Source organism: Urocitellus parryii, chromosome 8, assembly GCF_045843805.1.
Source record: "Urocitellus parryii isolate mUroPar1 chromosome 8, mUroPar1.hap1, whole genome shotgun sequence".
In the NCBI taxonomy this organism is placed as follows: Eukaryota; Metazoa; Chordata; class Mammalia; order Rodentia; family Sciuridae; genus Urocitellus; species Urocitellus parryii.
In genome coordinates this window covers 51505987-51533188 of record NC_135538.1, presented here as the reverse complement: position 1 = coordinate 51533188, position 27202 = coordinate 51505987, and the positions used below count along the sequence as shown (strand labels likewise).

General features: G+C 40.3%; 1 protein-coding gene across 1 annotated transcript in view; it reads left to right on the top strand.

The window, feature by feature from the left end:
* The first annotated feature begins 23867 nt into the window (after positions 1-23867).
* Slc16a10 (solute carrier family 16 member 10) overlaps positions 23868-27202 on the top strand; it is a 115903-nt gene continuing 112568 nt past the window's right edge. Inside the window, exon 1 of the mRNA XM_026395071.2 lies at positions 23868-24420. Within this exon, the coding sequence (XP_026250856.2) occupies positions 24111-24420 (310 nt within the window). The 5' untranslated portion in view covers positions 23868-24110. The remainder of the gene's footprint in view (positions 24421-27202) is intronic.

Below are 27202 nucleotides of genomic sequence, written 5' to 3'. Positions count from 1 at the left end.
CATACCCAATCATTTCACCTCTCAACTTTCTTGCTTTGCCTTACACATGAGCTTTGGAGGGACCTCATGCCTTAATCATAGCATAAGTACTCTCATCTCTCTATAACCCTACTCCCATGCCAGGGTCACAGGCATGTGTACTTTCCTTTGAGCCTCCTTCCAATTCTGTTTCACTGTTTGCTGCAGACTCAGGTAAAAGGTTGTAATTGCCAGGATTATTATGTAGAGTTGTGGTTTGACTTAATATAATTGAAATGAAATAGGAAAAAGTAAGGGTAATATTTTTGAGCCCAGGATAGTCCTTTTAGCTGCAAAACTATACTGACAACCAAAGAACACAATTCCTTTTAGCCCAGCAAAGACTAACCTCCTCTCACTTCTAAACTTCCAAAGTCATCACTTCTAACCACCAAGACTGTGACTTCTCTCTGCCTGAATCCTCTTCTTGGGGGAAAATAATAGTACCCTCTAAAAACCAGGAGTCTAGGAAGCAGCTGGTCCCTCCTTCAGGGCTGTGAAGAATTGGGGCTGGTTTTACTTTTTAGGTGTACACCCCTCTCTATCAGTGCAGCACCTTAGTTGTATCTCCCCCCACCCCCCCAGCATAGACCAACATCCTCATGCTGACTGCCAGGACACAGGACACCAGTGGAAGAGAGGCCACAGCAGATCCTCAACTCCAACTCTCCAACTGCCATCTCCTTTCGGTGTTTGTTTCTTTCCTAGGGCCACTGTAACAAAGTGCCACACACAGAGGGAATTGAAATTTATTCTCTCACAAATTTTGGAACCTGAAAGTCCCAAAGCAAGGTGTCAACAGGGTTGACTCCATCTGGAGACCCCGAGGGAGAATTTTGTTCCATGCCTCCCTCTTCGTTTCAAGAGGTCACGGGCAATCCTCAGTGTTCCTTGGTTTATAGACATATCACTAGAGTCTTTGCCGCCTTCTTCTTCTTCTTCTTCTTCTTCTTCTTCTTCTTTTTAGCAATATATATATATATTTTAATTTTTAAATTAAAATATAAAAAAACCCCAGATATTTATGGATACCATGTGATGCTTTGGTATCTATCTTTACATGGTGTTCCCTGTGTATCTCTGTTCTCACGACACCAGGCATTGGATTTAGGGCCTACCCTCATCCATACCTAATCCAGTAGGACCTCATCTTAACTTTTTACATCTGTAGCGGTCCTGTGTCCAAATAAGGTCACATTCTGAGCTTCTGTCTGGACACGAACTTTTAGGGACATTATTCAAACCAGTATGGTGTCTTCCCAACTATGATGTTGTCACTGCTCTCATGCTTTCTCTTTTCCCCCTCCTAGGATCTCCCTTCTCACTGCTCCCCTACTTTGTTCTCTGTCCACTTCTGACCTGATCTTTACTTTCTCTTGCCCTAACTTCTTCATCTTCTTCTTCTTCTTCTTTTTTTTTTTTTTTTGGTACCAAGGATTGAACCCAGAGATACTTAACCACTGAGCCCACCCCGCTTTTTTAAAAATATTTTTTTAGTTGTAGATGGACACAGTACCTTTTTATTTTATTTATGTGGTGCTGAGGATCGAACCCAGGGCCTCACACATGCGAGATGAGTGCTCTATCGCTGAGCCCCAGCCCTAGCTCCTCCCCAGCCCTTTTTTATATTTTATTTAGAGATAAGGCCTTGCTAAGTTGCTGAGGCTGGCTTTGAAATTACGATCTTATTTCAGCCTCCCAGTGCTGGGATTTCAGGCATGTGCCACCATGCCTGGCTTGCTTTAACTTCCTCTTGTTCCTTCTACAGCCCCTCTCCCTCCATGTGGACACACAGGCTTGAAGGAAAACATAGAGGGGCACAGTGGCATGCTCCTGTATTCCCAGTGGCTTGGGAGGCTGAAGCAGTAGCATCTCAAGTTGGAAGCCAGCCTAGGCAGATTAGTGAGACCCTAAGCAATTTAGTGAGATCCTGTCTGTAAATATAAAAAAGGCCTGGGAATATGGCTCAGTGGTTAAGTGCCCCTCCGTTCAATCCCTGGTAAAACAAACAAACAAACAAACAAACAAACAAATAAATAAAGGAAAGCATAGGATTAGACCATAACAAAACCTGTTTCCAACTACAGCTGGGCTCCCCCTGCCAATCAGAGGTCTTCGGTGTAAAACTGAAGGTTCAATGCTCTCCCCAGGTCCTGCCCATCAACATGCCCTCCTTAGTCTTAGGAATCATTCCCTATTTCATTGAGAAAGTTGAACCATGGAGTACCAAGAACTTGAACAACCTGCTCCCCCTCCCTTCTTACCTACATTTACAACTAACCTTACCGCCTCTCTCCCAAGACACAGGGTGAGCCGGAGCCTCTTTGTAGGTCAGCCCAGCCCCTTGTGACCCCTCCAGCCATCTCTGTTTTCCCCCTCATTCTACATGCATGTTTAAGCCACTCCTGTCTTAAAACAAGCTCTCCTCTGATTCTGTTTCCTCCAATCCAAGCCAATGCCTTTTCTCTCTTTTTGTTAGCTAAACTGATTGAAAAATAGTCTCTGTGGTCTATATACCCTCTCTTCCCAATTATTCAGCACCCCCAGGTTCCTCAATGGGATGCAGTTACTCCTCCCTCCTTCTCTGTCCTCAATCCCAATGGCCCGTTTGTCCCCTTAAGGTACCTGTCCCGTTTGGAGTAATTGTGCCTCCTATGCGAGATTTGGAGCAGGGTAATGGCAGGGTTTCCGACCTGGCACAGCATAGACATTCTATCAATATCTGTGCATGTGTAAAGACTGTACAAATCAGCCTGAGCGGGGACACGTTGCCTTCCACCAGGCCCAGCTGAGGTGTCAGTTTTCCTTGGTGCAGCTGGATGCATGAAGTGGGCCACAGGGACTAGAGGTACAGCACTTTAACAGAACAAGTAAACAGATCCCAGTCTCCCAGGATCTCCTCCTCCCTGTGGCTGTTGCTGATGCCACCTCTGCTTTGAGTGAGTGGCTACTGGTGGCAATTTGGGCAGGCAAAGTAGGACAGAGGGCTGAGAGGGCAGCTATTCCAGTGTACCAATAGTCTCCTTGCGTTCCTCTGAGCTGAGGCTTGCACAGGTACAAGATAGCACATAAACGGGGTGCGATGGCACAAGCTTGTAATCTCAGCCGCTCAGCAGCTTGCGAGGCTGAGGCAGGAGGATCACAAGTTCAAACCCAGCCTCAACAATTTAGTCAGGCTCTAAGCAACTCAGAGAGACTCTGTCTCTAAATAGAATGTAAAAAAGGGATGGGGATATGGCTCAGTGGTTAAGTGCCCCTGGGTTCAATCCCAGGTGCCATAAAAAAAAAAAAAAAAAGGAAAAAGAAAAAGAGAGATAGCACATGAATCTGTGGACTTACTTCATGTATGGTTTTATGGGACCATTCTTTGAAAGCCATACTCTCTCCTACACCTTCAATTCATAATGTTGGGGGACTCCTTGCTTCCACATCCAAGTCTCCTTTGTCATTCAAAAAATTGCAATGTGACAGGTTCTAAGGACCTGAACGGCACCAACGAAAGCTGGGTTCTTTGCCTATCACTCCATCAGGTTCTTCCAACAACTAGGTCAGGTAGGTGCAATTTACCTGTTTTACAAATGAGAAACAAAAACTTAAGGAGATTAAATAATTTGCGTAGAGTCACACTGCTAGCAAATGGCAGAACACTTCCCAAACTCAGCCTGGATGATGCCAAGGTCCATAGACAACCACTACTCTAGTGTGTTAACTTTCCGAAGCTGTCACCAAAATACCTGACAAGAACAACTTAGAGGACGAAAGATATATTTTGGCTCATGGTTTCATTCCATAGTCAGCTGGCTCCAAGGCAAAAACATGGCAGAAGGGTATGATAGCCAGAAAGCAGAGAGAGAGAGGGAGGGGCCAGAGACAAAAGGCACAGTCCCCAAGGACTTACTTAGTGACCTACTTCTTTCAATCATGTTCTACCTGCCTAGTTTCCACCATCTCCCAGTAGTCCGTTCAGCTCGCAAAGGATTAATCCACTGATGATGTCAGAGCCCTCATGATCCAATCGCTTCCCAAGAGCCTCACCTCTGGCCCTTGCTACATTGGGGAGTATATTAATCCACTTTGTTGGGGGGACATTCCAAATGCAAATCATGACACCTGTCATTTCTTCCTCCAGCACGGTCAACCTGGATCTTTATTTTCACTTGCTCTCATGCATAGTGGTTCTGGGGTATATTTACCAGGTGTAAACATCCCCCCGTCACCATTCTCCCTCTCCCTATGCAGGTTGCTCACCAGCTGTCGCTAAATACTGGAGGTGGTGCAAGTGGAGGAGTGATTTAAAAGGAGTGAGGAGGCGGCAGATTCAAGCTCTTTCCAGATCTTATCTAGCTTGAGTAAGGCAGGTGTTGGAGCTATGTTCTACTATGTTCATATCTCCTAGTACTCATAAAAATGTGTTGAGTGAAGATGTATATGCTTTTACTCTTGATCAAAATCTACAAGCACAATTATTTGCCATGGTGGTGAAAGATGTTGCAGAAGCAGCTGGCACGGATCCTCATCTTGCCTCTCTTCCTGTTGCATGCATTACCAGAATGTTGTGTGAAGGAGGCACAATTCTGTACTGGGATAGGAAATGAGACCCAGGAAGTCTGTTGTCTAAAGACTGGCAGATGGCTTTTACAACCTTTGGAAGGAAAGTTTTGGTAGCTGGGATGTAGGTCAGTGTGGGAGTCCTTGTCTACATGTGTAAGGTCCTGGATTTAGGGAAACAAAAGTTTGTTTTTTTTTTTTTTTTGAAAATGTAATGTGATAATTAAAATCTGAAATAATCTTTATTAAAAGGGAAGTAGAAAACCAACCATTGAAGTGTTCAGGCAGGAAAGAAGGGGTTTGTGCTTTTATGAGGAATTTTGTTTTTCAGGGCTGTTTTCAAGGTGATTCTCTAAAACGTCTTAAATTTGGGGGGTGATTTGGAAGGTTTTGATAATGTTTTTTAAAAAAGAAAGAGGGGTTAAGGAAGCATTTCTGGGGGTTGGAGATGAGGCAGGGTGCATGCTTAGTATGCGTGAGGCCCTGGGTTATTTTCCAGAACCACAGTACCCACCTGCACCACCAAAAGATATTTCTGTTTGTAGGTCTAGTAGAAAACTGCTTAAAATATTTTTTTTTTGTAATCTTTGAATGCTATTCGTTTCCTGATTCTGCCTGTTAATCTCACCCTGAGCACCAAACGCACATCAGCTTAGCTTGTGGTTTCCACAGCTGTTTCCTAGGCTTTCTGGCTTGTTGCCCTTCATGGTTTCTAATGCATCAAGGAAAGCCTAATTACACAGCCCTTTATCATATTTTAAATTAGTCTACAACAGTAGTAACAGGAATGATAAAATTTGTGTTATGGTCCCATTACTGAACTCTTCCTAAAGAGTTGGCTGGTTTCCCAAGAGGGCAGAGTGAAACTGAGACGCTCAGTGCATCCCCTCACCCAGGGATCCTGTGGCAGCAGCCAAAACACTCAGCAAAGGAACAGAGGCAGGCATCTGGGATTTCTGGGGAGGAGGAGTGTTGCTTCTGGGTGTCTTTAGAAGGTGTTGTTTTTTGGAAAGGGGAAAGCAATAAGTAGGAACCAAAAAACTTTCCATGGTTTTTTTTTTTTTTTTTAAAAAAAAGGGAGTTAAAGAGAAAGGTAGATATTTGACAATCTTATGAAAACTCAAAACAGAATTAGGGATGTGAAGCTTTGTGTATTCACTCGTTGGTTTCTCTCCTGCATATATTCATCCATTCACAAATGTGCATTGAGTAGGCACTGAACTAAGTCAAGGATGAATGAGTCTCGATTCTTGACTTTGAACAGCTCAAATTACATGGCCAAAAGAGACGGTGTTTGTGAAAGTGACTTGCAAATGACACAATGGTACAATGTGTTTGTTATTCTTTCAACACTTAATATGGTGGCTGGCATGGAACAGATGCTCAAAACTGACCAATGAATGAATGAATAAGGAGCAGAGAGTGATAAGCCCTAGAGCAGCAAGCCATAATACGTGAGAACTGGAGACCAGCAGGGCTGAAAACTGAAAGAGGAATCAGTGTGATTCAGTAAAACACAAACAGAATTCCTTGATTATTCCAGAACCTGAGAACTTCATGTTCTAAACCTTGATCTTCTTGCAAACACAAGACCTTTACTGACTTCATCTTTCTGTGATTTAGTAAAGGACTACAACCATGTAGTTAGTCCACTGCCTTTGCTATACTCTTATCTGTGAATTGGTTTCCATTCTGTAGTTTAATAGGGTAGTTGGATTAGAATAATTCATTATTGCTTAATTGTAAATTTTTTCAAATCTCAAAGAGACCAGATAAAATGGTTGAACAAACATTTTCTTTCTTTCTTTCTTTCTTTTTTTTTTTTTTTTCTGTGCAGGAATGTGGTCATCTCCGATGGGAATCACTAGTTAAACTATAACTCTACGGTGGTGCTTACGTGAGTGGCTGTCTTCTCCTGTTGACCTTCGGGAAGCTACAGTGACGTAAGATTGAGTATTCAGTTTGGAAATTAATTAGCTTATCAAATTTTGAGACTTGCTAGTTACTTTTTAAAAATGTTCCAGGTTAACTCCCTCACATTTTTATATCATAAAAGGTGACCATTAATGAATATGTACATAATAGAACATTTTCAAAGGCTATTTGGTTATCAAAGCCCATATCACTCTTAATTTGTGCCAAGTCAGGGAAGAAATCCCAGACTGAAAAGTAGCCAGAAACCACAGTGCAGAGAGGTTTAACAATCCTCCCCTACTTCCAGAAAGAACTGGAGAGAAGTCAAACTTAACCTTAAGAGCTCATAACTGGGGGCTGGGTTTGTGGCTCAGCCATACAGTGCTCGCCTAGCACATGTGAGGCCCTGGGTTCAGTCCTCAGCACCACATGAAAATAAATAAATAAAATGGTATTGTGTCCAACTACAACTAAAAATTAAAAATTAAAAAAAAAAAGCTCATAACTGATTTATTTTTTATTTTTTTATTTTTTAGTTCTCGGCGGACACAACATCTTTGTTGGTATGTGGTGCTGAGGATCGAAGCCGGGCTGCACGCATGCCAGGCGAGCGCGCTACCGCTTGAGCCACATCCCCAGCCCACCGATTTATGACTATACTTATTGCTCAAAGCAATCGGGTGGTATAGACATAACTATTGCTGTAGAAATTGAGTAGTTTTCCAGTAGATTACTTTGAGGGTAAATTTATCATAAGTGATAAGGATGTATTATTCTACATAAAATATTTTTATATATATGATAAAATAAATATTCTTTATTGAAAAATTAGAAAATGCTGGGTGCTGTGGTACATGCCTACAATCCCAGTGACCCAGGAGGCTGAGACAGGAGGATTAATTGCAAGTTCAAAGCCAGCTTCAACAACTTAGCAAAGCCCTACGGAATTTACTGAGACCCTGTCTCAAAATAAACCAAAAAAGGACTGGGGATATGGCTCAGTGGTTAAGTGCCCCTGGGTTTAATCCTTGCTACCAAAAAAAGGAAAAATTAGAAAATGAAGATAGGGCTGGGGATATAGCTCAGTTGGTAGAGTGCTTGCCTTGCATGCACAAGGGTTCAATCCCTGGTACCACACACACACACACAAAAAAGGGGGGGGGAATACTTCAAATTCTATCCCAATCACACATGCTTTTTTTTCCTCCCAGTGATTTTGTGTGTGTGTGTGTGTGTGTGTGTGTGTGTGTGTGTGATGCTGGAGATGGAACACAGCGACTTGTGCATGCGGGGCAAGCACTCTACCAGCTGAGCTCTATCCTAGCCCATAATTTAAATTTTTTAATTTCGCAAAATTTAAAAAAAGTTGGGTAGGGTGGGGATGTAGCTCAGTGGTAGATCACTTGCCTAGCACATATAAGGCCTGGGTTCAGTCCTAGCACAGGGAAAAAAAGTGGAGGTATTATATTGCTTATAATAGGGAAAGCAGAACCTAAGATCAAAAATTCTGTTCTCTAATTCCTGTACTAGAAGATGTAATACTTCAAAAGAAGTGAAGGTGGAAGCTTACACTCATTTTATGTTACAAAAACAAGAGAGAACAAAAACTTTGGGAGAAAATACATGTTTCAAATGTCACCTTAAATTATATTTGTATGATATTGAGGTCAGAGAATCTGATTTTCTTAATTCCTATGTCTAATCTTCATAAGCAGTTTTTGAGTTGTTTGCTGACTGATAATGTTCAGGTGTCCCACTTAATCTATAGCAGTCTTTATTATACTTAATCTATAGCAGGTGTCCCACTTAATCTATAGCAGTTTTTATTATACTCAAGAACCAAGCTTGCTGGGAATCAGCTTGGCATAGTGCCCTGCATGCACACAGTAGGTTTTCAGTGAATGCTCCCCCAGGATAGAGAGCTCCTTCCTTTATGATGCAGTACATTCTGCCTTTGGACAGCTCTGATGAAGAAGAAATTTTTTCCTTTGCTGAGCTAGAAATATTTTCCCTTCTAACTCTGACCCATGAGTTTAATTCTATCCTTAACTCACATGTAACAATACAAATTCCTTATCCATCTGACAGCCCTTCAATATTTAAAGATAACCTTCACATCCCTACCAAGTATTATTCTTCTCTGGGCTAAATAGCTTTGGTGCTTTTAATTATTCCTCAAAAGATGTCTGTTAGTTTTGTGGTTATTCTCTTCTGAATTTTTTGTTTGTTTGTTTAGGCTTCATTTAAAGACTAATGTGATATCAGTGTGATGGTACCTGCCTGTAATCCCAGTGACTCAGGAGGCTGAGTCAAGAGGATGGCAAATTTGAGACAGTCTGGGCAATTTAGCGACCCCTTGTCTCAAAACTAAAAATGAAAAGGATGGGGGTGAGGCTCTGTGTTAGAGTGCTAACCAAGTATGTGCAAGTCTTGGGTTCAATCCCCAGAACTGCAAAAACAAACGAACAAACAAACAAAGACTAATGGTAAGAACTCATGATTACACCAGAGCAGAGTTACTGTGACCTTGCCCACGAGGCCAGTGCTGTCCGATAAAGCTTTCTGTGAGAGTGGAAATGTTCTATGTCTCTCCTATGCAATGTGGTAGTCACTAGTCACCTCTGGTTATTGAGCACTTGTAATGGTGACTACTAAGAAAGAGGAGCCAAATTTTAAATTGTATTTAACTTTAATTTACACTTAAATAGCTGCATGTGGCTAGTGGTTATCACATTGTACAGTGCAATTCTAGATGTTATATTTTTAATAGCATAGTTTAATTTTGCATTGTTTTGGAGTAGTCATAAGTTCATTTTAGTTGCTATCTCTGAACATTCTTATTTTTTTTTATCTTTTTTTTAAAAAAATTATTTCTTGGTACTGGGGATTGAACTCAGGGGCACTTGACCCCTGAGCCACATCCCCAGCATCCCCCCTCTTTAAAAAAAATTATTTTTTAGTTGTCGATGAAAACATGCCTTTATTTTATTTTTATGTGGTGCTGAGGACCGAACCCAGTGCCTTCCACATGCAAGGAGAGTACTCTACCACTGAGCTACAAGTCCAGCTCTCCTGCTCCCCCTTTTTAAAAAGATTTTTTAACAATATTTCTTTTGTTATAGATGAACACAATATTTTAATTTTATTTATTTATTTTTATGTGGTGCTGAGGATGGAACCCAGTGCCTCACATGTGCGAAGCAGGTGCTCTACCAGTGAGCCACAACCCCAGCCCCCAGCCCTTTTTTATATTTTAGATATAAAATAGATAGGGTTTCGCTGAGTTGCTTAGGACCTCACTAAGTTACTGAGGCTGGCTTTGAACTCTGAATCTTCCTGCCTCAGCCTCCTGAGCATCTGGGATTACAGGCAAGTGCCACCACACCCATCCTTAATTCTTTACTGATGTTCAGCCAATCCACTGCTAGATGTCACATAAGTATACCTAGCACACAAGGGAAGAAGTACATTTGTGTTAACCAGGAGAAATGTGTTTTCTGCCATTCTTTGGTATTTTTCCCCCTCCTTCTTTCTTTTTTTTAAAAAAGAAGCAAGTCGACTAGGCGTGGTGGTGCATGCCTATAATCCCAGGAAGCTAGCAAGTTCAAAGCCAACTTCAGCAATGGTGAAGCGCTAAGTAACTTAGTGAGATCCTGCCTCTAAATAAAATACACAATAGGGCTGGGGATGTGGCTCTGTGATTGACTGCCCCTGAGTTCAATCCCTGGTACAAAAAAAAAAAAAAAAAAAAAAAAGCAAGTAAAGAAGTTGAGTGGGATAGGGTGGGGGACTTGTTACAAGCTTCTGTTTTTAACACCTCCTCCCTAAGAAACCCCCGAAGAAAACAATTTTAAAATCTTGTAGTCTTTCTGTTCTTTGTTTGTTTGTTTGTTTGTTTTTGGTACTGGGAATTGAACCCAGTGTGGCACTACTTCTGATCTTCTCCCCCAGTCCTTTTAATTTTACTTTGAGACAGGGTCTCACTAAGTTGCCAAGGCTGGCCTCAAACTTGAGATCTGCCTGCCTTGGCTTCCATAGTCACTAAGAGGGTATGGCCTCCATAGTCACTAAGATTGCAGGCATGCTCCATTGAGTCTGGCTTCCTGCCATTCTTGATTCTGACTTGTGGCCATCTCTGGATTCTCAATCTAGCTTGCTCCTCTCTCCTGATTGTTCTTTTAGGTCTCCTACTTCTGGAGTCTAGAAACCAGGGGTCTGTCTGAACTGATTTTCTAAAGGTCTTCTACTTGTTCCCACACTATAAATGTCACTTATTCATTCTACAAGCACATATGGAATACTTGCCAAGTGCCCTGCAGGAACTGTGCTGGATTCTGAGCAGAAATAGAAAAGTAAGACAGAATATACCCTTTCCAGCATTAACTGGTATCTTGCTCTAATCTACCAGTTGGGGTTAAAACATTTTTTTTTTTGCAGTTGTAGATGGACAGCATTCCTTTATTTTATTTGTTTATTTTTTTTGTGGAGTGCCTCACACAGTGTCTCACACATGTTAGGCAAACACTCTGTCACTCAACTACAACCTCAGCCCCCCAGTTGAGGAATTTTGATTCCTATCCTTAATTTCGTATCTCAAGTTCAGTATCTTGGTCTTAGGACTTATTGTTTGATGGTAAGTGGGGGTGGGATGGGAAGCACTCAAAGAAAAAATAAGTCAAACTCCTTTAGAATAGAATGACAGCACAATCTTTTTGCACTAAGAAATAAAACCCTCCCAATCATAAGGTTTTTGTTTTGTTTTATGGCTAGTTGATCAATTTGCCTATCTTCTCTAGCTGTTTCCTCCTTCGTATTTTTCTTTCTACTTCACATATGGTCTGTGGGAACACAAACAACAAAAAGAGACTTAATTTTGTTTTCATGTTTTCTTGACTTCTTTAAATTACCACGACTAGGCACGTATGATTTCCAATTTATTCTGTATAGAAGGGAGGGAGTGCCAATCTCATGAGGAGCTTATTGATTGAAAAATACATTCCCTTTAATCTTCATCCAGGCCAGGGAAAAGAGAGTAAGGAAAGGATGGGAACGTCTTAGCAGAATTAGTCACAGACCAATTTTTTGCAGGACTTTCCCCATGTCCCATCCCACCTGATACAAAGGAATGATCCCCTATCTTGTCTTCCTGAGGCTGGGTTCCGGATGACCCTTCTCAAGAGTTGGATAACTAATTGGAAGAAAAAAATCCAACAAATGTAAAACTAGAGGAGAAACACGGTTCTTGTATTCCCACTATATTCCTGGAGTTACAAGTATGTTGGGACTTAGAGGAGAATAGCACCCAAGGATCTTAACTGTGTAGTCACAGTGATGGTAGGAGGTCAAGGCAGAGAGGCAAGCTCATCTAACCCTTGTCTGATAGAGGACAGGTATCTTGTTCTTAAAATAGAAATAGGATTCTGCAAGCTGTATATGGGGTAAAATGGGAGTTCATAACCCACTTGAATCAAAATGTGAAATATGATATATCAAGAACTATGTAATGTTTTGAACAACCAACAATTTAAAAAAATAGAAATAGGAAATATTAGTTTCCTATATAAGAAGATAGACAAAATTATAGGAGATACTGAGGAAGGTCATGCTGAGGATCAGCTAAACTGGGATCTTGCCACTATCATGCATAGATAGTGTGTTCAGGGAATAGTCAGTCAATAGACAGTCATTTTATTTATTTCCAGCCTCAGTTTTCTCATTTGTAAAATGGGAGAATTGGACCGGATCAGCAATCTTCTTTTTTAAAAATTTACTTTATTTGTTCTTTTTAGATATACATGACAGTAGACTGTATTTTGACATATCATACCTATATGGAGTATATTTATTCTATTTAGATCCCATTCTTATGGTTGTACCTGATAGGGAGTTTCACTGGTCGTGTATTCATATGTGAACATGGGAGAGTTACGCCTGATTCATTCTACTGTCTTTCCTATTCCCATCCTCTCTCCCTTCCCTTCAGTCCATTAGCAGACTATGAAATCTGAATTGAGTTTTTATGAGCACATTAAAACCAAACCAAACCAAATTAAATAGATTAGAATGTGCTGTCGTGTACTTAGTGATATAAGAATTTTTCTGTTAGACTGTTTATCCATGTTGTGTATCTGTAGACACTGGATTCTGACCTCAAATGTATTTCTAACTATGGTTCACAGTAAAACATGTTTTTTAAAAATTTATTTTTATTTATGTACTGTTTGGTGCTGGGGATTAAACTGGGGTGCTTTCCCACTGAGGTCTCACTAAGTTTCTCAGGCCCTTGCTAAATTGCTGAAGCTGACTTTGAACTTGCAATCCTCCTGCCTCAGCTACCTGAGCCTCTGGGATTACAGGCATGTGATATTGTGCCTGGCTAAAACATGTTTTTTAAAACATAGGAATCCATAATTCCTGAGGATCTTTCTAACTGGTATTTTAGATTTCTTTGTGTCTGCAGAAGCTCCCCTCAGGGATTCAACTCTTTGATTTGGGAGAACACGTTTCCATGACGCCTCCCACACCCTCCTCCCAAGCAGACAGCCTGTGTTTTTACTGAGCCTGTGACATGCAGAGCCCCTCACAGGGTGAGCTGAGGAGAGGCTGAGGGGTAACTGTGAGCCCTGTTGTTAAATAACACTGACTTTTTGACACTTGGGAGTTTCACAGGCATGCACAGTTTCTCCAGGTTATAGGCCCTTGGGTTGCACTAGGATGCTTTGTGTTAAGCAGGAGGTTGGACAAATTTATAAGATCCCTTCTTTAATTGTGTGATTTTATTAATACAAAAACCATTTATAATTAAAGAAACTTCCAGTAACAGCAATGACATTAGCATGTCCATAATGAGGTGTGAGTCATAGAGGGCTTCCAGTCATTATCCTATTCCGTCCCCTCAGTGGTCCTGGGGCCCAAGCTAGCAGATTGTGAGGAGTTGAGACTGGACCTGAGTTCAAATCTTTTCCCCCACAAACCCATAGCACATGGAAAGGGATTATCATCATCAAATGTAAGTAATCAAATAAGTTTTTCTTCTCATAACAGTAGTTTTAATTCTGTTCAGCCTACTTCAACAAAGGTTACCTGAGAAGGCCTATGATGAAATGGGGGCCCTGTACTGGACAGATCTTTGTAGAGTAGTCATAGTTTGGGGACACTTGGCATAGATGGACAAGGCATCGGGGACCACAGACCACCAATAGGATATACTCCTTGGGCTGGGGTACAGCTCAGAGGCAGAGCATTTGTCTAACATACACAAGACCCTGGGTTTGATCCCCAGCACCACAAAACAAACAAACAAACAAATGGAGGACATACTCCTAAAACTCGAGATAGGGTTGGACAGTGTTACTATATGTGAATGCATTTAATTATGTAACCCACAGTTGTTGTTCCAGAAGATTTACAAAGATAATGCTGACTAAAGAAGTGTTCCTCCAAACTTCATTAATGGTACTAAAATATATGTGAGATAAACCATAGCACAACTGAAATAAGGAACTGTGGAATTGTTTTGTGCCACCAACACTGACCAGATATAAGTTCTTTTCTCCTTCTACTTCTCCTTTTTCTCCTTGTTTTTCCTCCTCCTCCTCCTCTTCCTCCTCTTCCTCCTCTTCCTCCTCTTCCTCCTCCTCCTCCTCCTTCTCCTCCTCTTCCTCCTCCTCCTCCTCTTCCTTCTGTTTTTCCTTCCCTTTCTTCTTCTTTTGTATCAGGAATGAAACCCAGGGGCTCTTTAGCACTGAACTACATCCCTAGTCCTTTTTATTTTTATTTTGAGAGAGGATCTTGCTAAGTTGCTGAGACTGGCCTCATACTTGTGATCCTCCTGCTTCAGCCTCTTGAGTTGCTAGGATTACAGATGTGTGCCATCTCTTGAAAACAAGTGACTGGGCCATGGTTACACAGATGTGAACTGGCAAAAGTTCTTTTTCTGATTCCAAGTGCTTTTGTCACTATAGCCTGTGTCTTCAGTCTAACACTCTCCCAACTGAGCTATCTCGGCTGCTTGATAGCCTATCTTCTGTAGATGGAATTGGGGGTGGGGGGGAGGTAGAGAGCATCAGAGTAGCATAATTTGGAGATATTTTCTCTGAAGATTATTATTCAATTTAAACCTGGTTTCAGATCCCCTAAGAGCCTTTCCATAGTAATAGGTTCTGTCACAGACTTTTCCCTTGGGAAAATAAGGCACCGAGCAACCTATCAGAAAATTCAAGTTGGCCTGACATTACATGAAATTACATTCAAAAACTGTAGTGCAAGTTCTCAATTAGTTTTATTATGAATTTGCTTTGGCTGAATCGCTCCTTAGAGGCCAGATGGCCCTGGTGAAAGGAAATAATTGGATTCTGGAACATAAACAGCTGAAGACCAAACTCTGGGCCCATGTCACACCCATCAGGTTGGAGGTGTTCAAACAGCAACTTGTGGAGTGTCCAGAGGGCCTGGGGCCATGTCTGCCCTATTCTTCAGAAACATCATAGCATAGGGCTCAAGAAACCTGTTAGGACAATCAAGAGCATAGAACCTGATATACAATATTTTGCTTTTACATTTTAGATAAATAACCAAAGTAGTTGAGGACTGAAGTAATTGCATGAGAAGTTGTTAGCACTGAAGCTGGGAGTGTGCATGCCTAGAATACCAGGGACTTGGGAGACTGAGACAGGAGGATTTCAAGTTTGTTCAAGTTTGAGGCCAGCCTCAGTAATTTAGTAAGACTCTGTCTCAAAGAAAAGAAAAAAGAAAAGAAAAAAGAAAAAAAAAGGCCTGGGGAGGTAGCTCAGTGATAAAGTGCCCCTGGGTTCAATCCCAATAACAGAGTAACACACACACACACACACACACACACACACACACACGTTGTTGCATTGGGAAAAAATGAAGTGTTGGAGTTATTTTCAATCAGAAATGTAAGATGGGGAAAGGTACATACACAGTTAAGATGTGTCTATTTAATAAATAGAATCTTAAAAAATATAGAATGTTTTTGGATCTAATCTAAACTGTAAAAATAATAAACATTTTTAAGGCTTGTGTTAATTATCTTAATCTAGTAGATCAGGCTTCACTGTCAATGCCAATAAAAACAAAAAGTAAAAGCAAATTTTTTTAAAAAGACACTTAAATATAACTGAAGCACTGTAGTTAAAGTTCTCTAGATTGATCAAAAACATATAACACTATGATGGTAGATCAGATAACCCTATAAAAACTTAATTGCTTTATACTGTATTAGCAGTAACCAGTTAGAAGTTATCATGGACAAAAATCCATTCCCCCAAGAAGACAACATGTGATATAAACAACATGAAAATGAAATGCCTGAGAATAATCCCAACAAGATATCATGGGCCCTACAAGGAGAGGTATCCATAAATATCACTAAAATAGTATCAGTTTCTCGGCTGGGAAAAAGTGGAAAATCACCATCAAGAAGATCATTTTTATTATTGGTTTGTTTTTGGGACTGGGGATTGAACCTAGGGCACTTTACGTGCCCAGATCTTTTTATTTTTTATTTTGAAACAGAGTCTTGCTGAATTGCTAAGGCTGGCCTAGAACTTACCATCCTCCTGCTTCAGACTCTGGAGTCACTAGGATTACAGGTTCATACCACCACACCCAGCAAGAAGATAATTTGTAAATAAGGAACTGCATATGATAAGTAAATATGACATTTCTTACTGATAACCAAAGATTGGAAAATAGAGTTTTAAATAATCACATCATTCTATACTTCTAAGGATATGCTAATATGAACAGTCTCATACAGTACAGAGTGTGAGTTGATAGATTTAGCAATTATTAGGTCCTTAATATATTCTTTTTCTTTTTATCAATAATCTCATGTTTAGAACTCTATCCCAAAAGATTATTTGAGATACAAAGATTTTTGTGTAAGGATTTATTGCAATATTATTCATAATAAAGAAAAACCCAGAATAAATTTTATGTGCAATGGTAGGAAATGATTGAATAAATTGTGGTCTACCTCTACAGCAGAATTCTTTCAGTTATTATTTTGATATTGGGAATTGAACCCAGGTTTGCACTACCACTGAGCTACATTCCCAGCCTATCTTATTTTTTATTTTGAGACAGGGTCTTGCTAAATTGTAGACACTGGCATTGGACTTGTGATCCCTTCTGCCTTAGCCTCTGATGTTGAAATAACAGATGCTGAAATTACAGATGTGTGCCACCATGACTGGCTCACATGGTGTTTTCCAAGAATATTTAATAAAATGGGAAACTCTGATATGATGAATTTAGATAAAAAATGCAGAATATAAAATTGTGCTTTATTATTAGTAGTAAAAATATGCATTAGTTTGGTAAGACTGCCCTAACAAAATACCACAGACTGAGTGGCCTGAACAACAGAAGTTAATTTTCTTTTTTTTTTTAATTTTATTTTTTAGTTTTTGGCGGACATAACATCTTTATTTGTATGTGGTTCTGAGGATCGAACCTGGGCCGCATGCATGCCAGGTGAGCGCGCTACCGCTTGAGCCACATCCCCAGCCCCAGAAGTTAATTTTCTTACAGTTCTGGAGGCTAAAGGTCCAGGACAAAGATGTTGGCATCAAATCTGGTTTCTCCTGAGGCTTCTCTTCTTGGCTAGCAGATGACTTCTTTCTTCTGTATCCTTATATGGTCTTTTCCTGGTATCACTGGTATGTCTCTTCTTATATGGACATCAGCTGCATTGGGTTTGACCCTCTTAGCCTCATTTTAACTTAATTATCTCTTTGAAGGCCCCATCCTCAAATACTGTCACATTTTAAGGTACTGGGGATTACACCTTCAGTATATGAATTTGGGGGGCAAGGGGAGCTCACAATTAAGTCCATGAAATCATAATTCTGATTTTGTTTTAAAATTCACAGGAACAAAAAAAAATGATTAGAAGGAAATACAATAGACTTGTGGCTTTGTGGCTTTTCCCCAAAGGACCATACTATGTGGTAATTGGTAGGTATGTTTATTGATTAGAGATTTGAGCAACAGGGACCTTTGAAGATGGCCTGTGACAGAGATCCTATTTAGTAAGTGATTCTAGCTGTTCTCTGGGTATCCTTGTCTTATTAATGTCCTTTATGTTTCTCTCTCATTTTAATTTTTTTTTTAAATTTAACTTTTTTGGGGGCTGGGGATGTGGCTCAAGGTAGCGCGTTCGCCTGGCATGTGTGCGGCCCGGGTTCCATCCTCAGCACCACATACAAACAAGGATGTTGTGTCTGCTGAAAACTAAAAAATAAATATTAAAAAAATTCTCTCTCTCTCTCTCTCTCTCTCTTTAAAAAAATTAACTTTTTTAGTACTGAGGATTTAACCTGGGACACTTTATCTGTGAGTTACATCCCAGTTCTTTTCTTATTTTTCATTTTGAGACAGGGTCTTCCTAAGTTGCTAAGGGTCTTGATAAATTGCTGAGACTGGCCTCCAACTTGCAATCTTTCTGTTTCATCCTCCCAAGTTGCTAGGATTATAGCCATATCCCACCATGTCCCACTCACTCATTATTTTTAGATAAAGCAGTTTTAATTTAGAATTAAAAGAGAGGCAATTTTTTGGTCATAACATTAAATTTCATAAAGGAAGTATACAAAAAAGTTATTTACAAATACATAAATAATAAATAATTTATTATACAAATATGTAATTGATAAAAATAGTAGGGGCTGGAGTTGTAGCTCAGTGGTAGAGCACCTGCCTAGCACATGTGAGGCACTGGGTTTGATCCTCAGCATCACATAAAAATAAATAAATAAAATAAAGGTATTATGTCCATGTACAACTAAAAATATTTTAAAAAATAATACAGGTTAAGTTGGGATATTTGAGGGGTTCTATAATAAATAAGTTTACCTTTATTGCTTTTTATGATATTTGCTATAATAAATGTATTGCCTGGCCCAGGGCTACATACCTGTACTGCTAGTGACTTGGGAGGCCGAGGCAGGAAATTGATGCTTGAGTTTTTTTTTTGGTACTAGGGATCAAGTCCAGGGATGCTTAATGACTGAACCTCATCCCCAGCCCTCCCCCTTTTCCCAATGAACCTTTATTTATTTATATATGGTGCTGAGAATTGAACCCAGGACCTCACCTATGCTAGGTAAGCACTCTACCACTGAGCATCTTAGTAAAACCTATCTCAGAATAAAAAAATAAAAAGGGATGGAAATGTAGCTCAGTGCTTAAATGCCCCTGGATTTGATTCCCACTATCAGGAAAAACAATGCCCCCCCCCCAAGAATGTATTACTCTTAAAACCAGAAAACAATGTTTTGTGGTTCTTTAGGGTATTCTTGAATTCTATTCATTTTGGTTCAACAGATATTTATTGTGCACCTCTATTGTGCACAGTGATGCTATAGTTCAAAGATTAGGGAGAAGATGGGTGTGACAGGGTATCCTTGTAATTCCAGCAATTTGGGAGACTAAAGGAGGAGGATCACAAGTTCAAAGTCAGCCTCAGCAACTTTGCGAGGCCTTGTTGCAACATAAAAAATAAAAGGGTTAGGGATGTAGCTCAGTAGGTTCAATCCCCGGTACTAAAAAGAAAAAAAGATTTGGGATATATGATCTGACCTATCTTAAAATTCCTACCCTTTCAGGAGACTGAAAACTACTATAAAAATTGCTATGAATAAAATATGGCAGTTTAGAAAAAAGGATCAATAAAGACTTCAGAGAGGCGGGTTCCATTTTAAAGTTAAGCCTTGAAGATTAAGATTTCACTATTCTGAAAAAGAGAAAGGAGGTATTTTAATTTGTTTTGTGCTGTTATAGAAGATTACCTGAGATGAGGTAATTTATAAGAAACAGAGATTTATTTCTTGTAGTTCTGAGGTTGGGAAGTCCAAGACTGCAGGGCCAGCATCTAGTGAGGACCTTCTTCCCATGGCAAAAGATGGAAGAACGTTTTTTTTTTTTTTTTTTTTAAGACAGCATCTTGCTAAATTGCAGAGGTTGGCCTCAAAGTTGCAATCCTCCTTCCTCTGCCTCCAATTGCTGGGATTATGGGTGTGCATCACTATGTCTGGTACCTTTTCTTTTACTACATTAGAAATTTGAGAGAAACAATGGAAAGCAGTGGAGACAAAAGTAAAGCCAATTCCTAGAATAACTAGCATACTTCAGCACATACCCTTCACTCAGACTGGGGTCTGGGAGAATACTTTGCCTTGGATTCAACCTATCCAAATAGATATAATTAGCAATGAGAGACTTTGAACCAGGTTTTGATAAATGGTGATTTGTGAGTTGGGTAGTGATTGATGGAAAATAAAAAAATTCTCTTAAGGTATAGATAACGTAATAGCTAAGGATAAATATGTTTAAATTCCTAGATTTAAATGTTTTATATTTTAATATGGTAAAGCACTTGCCTAGTATGTTTGAGGGGTCCTGAGTTTGATCCCCAACACTGCAAAGTAATCCATTTAAAATACCTTTTTTTTTTTTTTTGGTACTAGGGATTGAGTCCAGGGATGCTTATGACTGAACCTCATCTCCAGCCCTCCCCCTTTTCCCAATGAACCTTTATTTATTTATATATGGTGCTGAGGATTGAACCTAGTGCCTCACCCATGCTAGGCAAGCGCTCTACCTCTGAGCCACAACCCCAGCCCACCCCCAACCCTTTTTATTTTTTTATTTTGAGACAGGATTTCCCTAAGTTGCTTAGGTCCTTGCTAAGTTACTGAGGTTGGCTTTTAACTTGTGATCCTCCTGCGACAGCCAAACAAGTTGATGGGGATTACAGGTGAGTCCATTTGAATTGCTTTGATTCCAATAAGATAGTGGTGATGGGGAGTCAGCAGGAACAATGAGTTACATTATTTGTAATCAATAACAATAATAATAGTAATAGTTAACATTTCCCAAGAACTTGCTATGCCTGAGTCTGTGCTAAGTGATTGTGGGCATTAACTTTTTTATCCTTTAAGTCAGAGCTGCTCATAGATCAATCCCTCTGAGAAGTGCCAAACTTTAATCTGAAAATAGTGTACACTGCATAATGCTTAGAAATAATGTTGACAAATAAATAGAAACAAATTTTGAGAATAAGCTATAAATAAAAACTATTTTCATAGTCTCAGTGTATAAATACTATATATAACAATTTTATATAAGGTGAAACTTTCAAAATAAACCATATCATATTTCATACATTGTTATGTACACATAAATAAACATGTTTACAATAATAGAACTGTGCTCTGTATACTCTTTTAAAATAAGCTTTACTTTTTAGCCAGGTATGCCTGTAATACAGTCTAGCTATTCAGGTGGTTGAGGCAGGAGGATCTCAAGTTCAAGGCTACCCTGGGCAATGTAGTGAAACCATATCTCAAAATAAAAAGGGCTGGGAATATAGCTCAGTGGTAGAACACCATTCCCTCCCTACCCCACCCAGGTTCAATCCCCAGTATTGTAAAACAACAAAAAAAACCCCCAAATAAACAAAAAGCTGACTTTACTTTTCAGAACAGTTTTATATTTATAGAAATATTGCAGAGTAAGTATTAATATTCCCTCATTCAGTTCCTCTTATTAATATCTTACATTAAAATGCTACATTTATTATAATTAGTGAACCAGTATTGATACATTGTTAACTGAAGTCCATATTTAATTCAGATTTCCTTAGTTTTTGCATATTATTATTTTTTTTGTTCCAGGATTTTTCTGATCCAGGATATGTTATGTCTCCTTAGACTACTTTTAGTTGTTTTTGATGACTTTGGCAGTTTTGAAGAGTATTTATCAGGTGTTTTGTAGAATGTCACTCAGTTGGAATTTGTTGTTAAATTAGGTTAAATCAAACCTATGAAACCATAGGGGAAAGCCAAAAAAAGAAAGAAAAAATAAAAAAAAAGTAAAGTTCCATCTTCACATTGTATCACAGATCACACACAGATCCATACTTTATCACCTGGTTGAGGTAGTAGTGTCTGTCAGTTTCCACAGTCTAAAGGTTCCGATTCCCCCCTCTTCATACTGCACTCTTTAAAAGGAAGTCATGAAGCATACCCCCATCCATTTTTTTTGGTACTGGGGATTGAACCCTGGGTGCTTTACCACTGAGCTACATCCTCAGTCCTTTTAATTTTTTATTTGAGACAAGGGTTTTGCTAAGTTGCTAAGATTTGTGCTCAATTGCTGAGGCTGGCCTTGAACTTGAGACCCTGTTGCCACAGCCTCCCAAATTCCTGGGATTATAGGTATACACCACCAAGCCCAGCTGTCATACATTTTTGGGAATTCTTCCGCAGGAAAGATATGTCTGCCTTCCTTCACCCATTTATTTTATTATTATTAATTTTTTTAGTTGTAGATGGACACAATACCTTTATGTTTAAAAAACTTTTTTAAAAAAGTTTTTAGTTATAGATGTACACATATCTTTATTTTATTTACTCATTTTTATGTGGTGCTGAGGATAGAACCAAATGCCTTACATGTGCTAGGCAAGTGCTCTATCATTGAGCTACAACCTCAGCTCCCCTCCCCATTTATTTATTTAATAAATAAATTGACTCATGGGTATTTATTTGGGTTATGAAATATATCTATATCTATATCTATATCTATATCTATATCTATATCTATCTATCTATATATATGGGCTTTTTTGCACAATATGTTGTGAACAACTTTCAAAGTCAATAAATAGAGGTTAATATAAAAAATTTTAGAGTTTATATAGTTTATATTTGATTAAATCTCTACTGATTTTACATTTTTGCTTTTGACTTTGCCTTATTTCTGACAAGGCTGGGATAACAGCTTTACTCATTTGTGCACTTGTGAGACTACTTCTTAGTTTACTATTTATGTTAGTTAGCTTTCCCTAACTGCAGCAAATATCTGAGGTGAGTTATGAAGAGGAAGGCCTACTTTGACTCATAGTTTTGGAGGTTTCAGTCCATGGTGGACTCATTGCTTATGGACCTGAAAGAAGAGACCAGGATCCTCCAATCTTCTTTGAGGTCATGATTTTTTTTTTTTTTTTTTGGTGGTGCTGGGGATTGAACCCAGGGTCTTGTGCATGGGAGCCAAGCACTCTATCAACGGAGTTATGTCCCCACCTGAAGTCATGAATCTTATGACCTAAGAATCTCTAGTAGGCACCACCTCTTAAAGGTTTCACCACTTCCTAATAGTGCTGAAGGCTAGGGGACCAATCCTTTAATACATGGGCCTTTGGGGGCCATTCCAGATTCAACCTATGGTTCTATTTTAACTTTATCTCTAAATCCAATCGTACTTGAGCTATGTTCTCTGTTTCTAAGGCATACCCTGCTTTCCTTGGTTTATACTGTTTTCTCTAGCAGAAATGCTCTTTGCTTATCTTGGTCTACTGAAGTCCTGTGTACCACTCAGGGTTAAGCTCAAAGACTACTTGCCGAAGCTCTTCTTTAGAGTTCTGAAGATAATTTAATAGTTTCATTATCATAGAATTTAATGGCTCACATCTTTGAGACTCCTGTTCTATCCCAGGACTCTATTTTCTTCCTACTACTTTAGCTTCAAGAGGCAGATATGTGACTAATTGCAGTCATCTGTATACTCCTCCACAATGGTGGGCACATAAGCACATAAGTGGTTGGCATATTTTGACTTTGGTTGAAGTGAAGAATCTGAGTAAATGAGAAATTAAAAATCGTCCTCAATATTGCACACCAAGTTAGCTACTTTTTAGGCATGCACATTGACACTTCATGCTCAGGAAGACAGAGTTGAATAAAGATTTTAGTAATTGTTTAAAGTAAAAACAACTGTACATATTTGAAAATTAATGTTTTCTAGCTGTCTCAAAAATACTTTGTTGGTTGAAGTTTTTAGAATTTTAGTCTGTCTTCCAAAATGAGCATCTTCAATGTGCCAAGTATTCAAAGGAAACTGTACACGAATGCAGAAGGAATGAAGTAAATAAGGCCTCTTTTTCTTCTGATTTCCTAAGTAGGCAGGTGGCATAATGTATTTTATAATTAGCATGAAGAAGTGAACGCCAAAAAATAAACAAAAAAACCCAAGAGATGTTAGTTTGGTTGTGACGCTGACACTGAGTTGGGGGTAAAGACCCAGTGCTACTGACCTGTACCTAGGAGCAGACGCGCCCCTCTTGTTAACACTCCCGAGGAGAGGTGACCTGCACCTTTGTGACCCCGGCGCCCTCCAGTTAGCAGGCCCCAAGGCAGACGCGCGCACAGCCACAGACACCAGCGGGCTCCCGGGGCCCTGCGCCACGGGGCGTCCCGCCTCCGCCTTTCGAGGCCCAATCATCTGTGGGCTCTGGGGGCACGTCCCGCTGCCGGCCACGCCCCCTGCCGGCCGGGCGGGGGGCGCCTTTAAGAACCCGCCGCTGGCCGCGGGCTCCGTCGGGAGTGCGGGGTTGTGGACTGTGAGGCGCGAGTCCTGAGTCCAGAGGCGCTCGCGCGCCGCTGCAGTCTTCGCGGCGGTCTCTGCGCCGCTGGCCGCCCGCCTGCTTGCCAGTCAAGGGCTCTACCGTCCTCGCCTCGGCCTCCTGATCCGCCCGCGCGGCTTTCCCTGTTCCTTCGAGAGCGGGCCGGGAACCCGCGCCTTCGCGCTCTCCGCCCCGGGCCATGGTGCCCTCCCAGGAGGAACCCGCCGCCGTGCGGGGGACGAGCGAGGAGCAGCCGCCCGGCCCCGCACCTGTGGGGGACGCTCCTCTGTCTGACGCGGGACCTTCGGAAGGCTCTGAGGCGGCCGCTGAGAAGGTGGAGGTGGAGCCCCGGGAGCCCCCCGAGGGCGGCTGGGGCTGGCTAGTGATGCTGGCGGCTACGTGGTGCAATGGGTCGGTGTTCGGCATCCAGAATGCCTGTGGGGTGCTCTTCGTGTCCATGCTGAAGACTTTCGGGTCCAAGGACGGTGACAAGATGGTCTTTAAGACAGGTGAGGCGCAGCAACCAGCCCTGGGGGACGCGGGGTCCCCAAGCGCATTTCATGTGCTGGGTGTATGTCCGTGCCCCAGTGTCAATCATCGTGGTTCCCCAGGTGCCAGAAGGGGAGAGCGCTGTGTCTGTCCTGTTACCTATGGAGCCTGCGGCTCGGTGTGCCAGTCTTTGTGTGGAAACAAGTTGCAGAACTTCTTGCAAATAAGCCCAGGTTTCCACTTCTCCCCTCCGCAGAGTGGGCGCTAAAAGTCCACATTACTTTTCCTCTTCGTGTTAGAAAACAAACAGAATCTTCCAACACCAACAACATCTCATTGTCATTTTTTTACAGTCTCTTTCTTGTACTGGACGATTGGGTTATTCAGCCTGCTCGGCTGCAGAGGGAGGGTGTATGTTGGGGCCGGGGTGGCTTGGTAGATGGAGAGATGAAAAATGTATCCCAAGGTCAGGAAAAGCCTGTGGAAAGCCAGTCTCACAGCGCTCTTTCCCGTGCTAAATTTAGAAAGCATAGGAGGCATCTGCATCTGGGACTAGGAAGAGAAAGGTGAGGGATTGCCCCTTCCTTCTGTGTTCTTGGACATTGTCTACAATATACTAAACGTGTAAAAGGCACAGACTCAGCTTTTTTCGTTATTACCTTACCTCTTCACTGATTAGGCCAAACAACAACCACAACCACAACAACAACAAAAAACCCCCCCAAACCCGCAAAACAACAACAAAAAACTAACAAACGTCTAAAATCTTCAGTGAAACATTTCCCCATTAATTTTTTTTCTCAGCTTGCAAGGCAAGAGTTATCAACCCATTTAGGTGAGGAAAACTGAAGCTCAGTGAAATAGAGTTTCTTGATGAATAGCAGAATGCAGAGAACGCATGTCACCTAATCTTAAGGGCTAAGTAATTTTCATTACTAAATCAGGATCCCTCTCTGCCATTTGGGGAAGTTTATATGATTAGTAATCTTTAGTGTGCATACCTAGAATAAGCAGGACTATAGTAACAAATTCTAAGGCAAATATAATGTTGAAGATTTAAAAATCTTATATAAATAGTATTATAATATTTGTATCACTCCACAACCTGATTTTCTTTTGTTTTGTATCATGTTTAGGATTTATCCATATAATAACCTCAATTTCAGCTGGTAGCTAAAAGTTTTTCCATTTTACCTTATGTGATTTTCATTATGGGTATATTGTACTTTATGCATTCTCCCTGTCTTCAATGGACATTTATATTGCTTCCCAAACTTATTATAAACAAAGCTGCAATAAATATTCTTGTACATTGTCTTCTTGTGCATGTGAATAATACTTAACTTGAAATTTCTGTTTCTTAAATAACTATTGAAGCAGCTGTGTTGTGCAGGTCAAAGAGATACAGAAGTGTTTGAAATATAATAATATGTCCTTACTATTTATGAAAAGCAATCTTTGTAAATTTCAGTAGAATAGATGTGTGTATTTAATAGTTAACAAAATTTTGTATTTTCTATATGAGTATTTTGGAGTGAAAAGTTCAAAAGGAGAAAGAATTGAGGGAGTTAGCATTTTCAGACTGGTTCCTGCAGCATTTAGTATATTCTTGCCTTGGATTATAGATTTTTGATAGAATAAAAACAACTGCAGTCTTGTTTACCATTGATTTTGCAACTCTGGTGAATAGATGCCATTGGTGTCTGAGTTTTCATCTTCCTTTTTTTTTGAGAGAGGGAGGAAGAGAGAGACTGACTGTGACCCCAACTGATCACATGACTGACTGACAAATGGACAGACTGAGATGATAGCTTTTCTAGGGATTGAAATTTTACAATGTGAAAGTTTCTACCTACTATGCATTCCCAAAGTACCAGTTGGCTACAATATCCCAGTACTGGGTAGCTCAAGGTTAGTGCATTAGCAGCTTTCTAATCTGTAACAGATACCTGAGATAATCAACTTATAAAGAAGAAAAGTTTATTTTGGCTCACAGTTTTGGAGATTTCAGTCTATGATTGGTTGGCCCCGTTGCTTTTCGGTTCTAGTGCTGTGGGGCAAAACCATTTATCTCATGACCAGAACTGAAAGAGAGTGTTGAAGTGGTCAGGGTCCCACAGTCTCCTTCAAGGTTGTGCCCCCATGATCTTAGACCTCCCACTAGGCTTCTCTTAAAGGTTTCACTATCTCCCAGCAGTACCAAGTTGGAGACCAAGTCTTAATACAGGGTTTTTGGTAGCCATTCTAGATCCAAACAAAAGCAGCGAGGGAAAGGAAGGAACCTGGTTTGCCTCTTGCACTCTTTGAAACTCTTGTAGGTTTTTTTTTTTTTTTTTTTTTTTTTTTTTTTTGGTGTGTGTGTGTGTGTGTGTGGTGTTGAGGATTGAATCCAGGGTCTGGCACATGCTAGATGTGAACTATACCTACAGCCCATAAGATAGTATTTAAGCCAATGTTGTTAAGGTTCTCTACCCAGCCCCCACCAGTAGTTTCATAAAGTTCACCATCTATAGCAGCAGTGAATATTTGAGAATATCAGATATTAATTTATCTATTTATTTATTTATATATAGATAGGGGCCTTGCTCATGGAGATAAGTGCTTGGCCTCTGAGCTACACCCCCAGCTGCTTTGAAATTTGGCTGTTAGGCTTTTTCATTTTGATTATCTAATGCTGAGTCTTCAGTAATCAAACATATGCAAACAAGCTTCAAGTACAACACAAATTATTTGGAATTTGTTTAAGGCTTTTCTTTGGTACTGAGGTGCTTTTTTGGTACAGGGGTGATTAACCACTGAGCC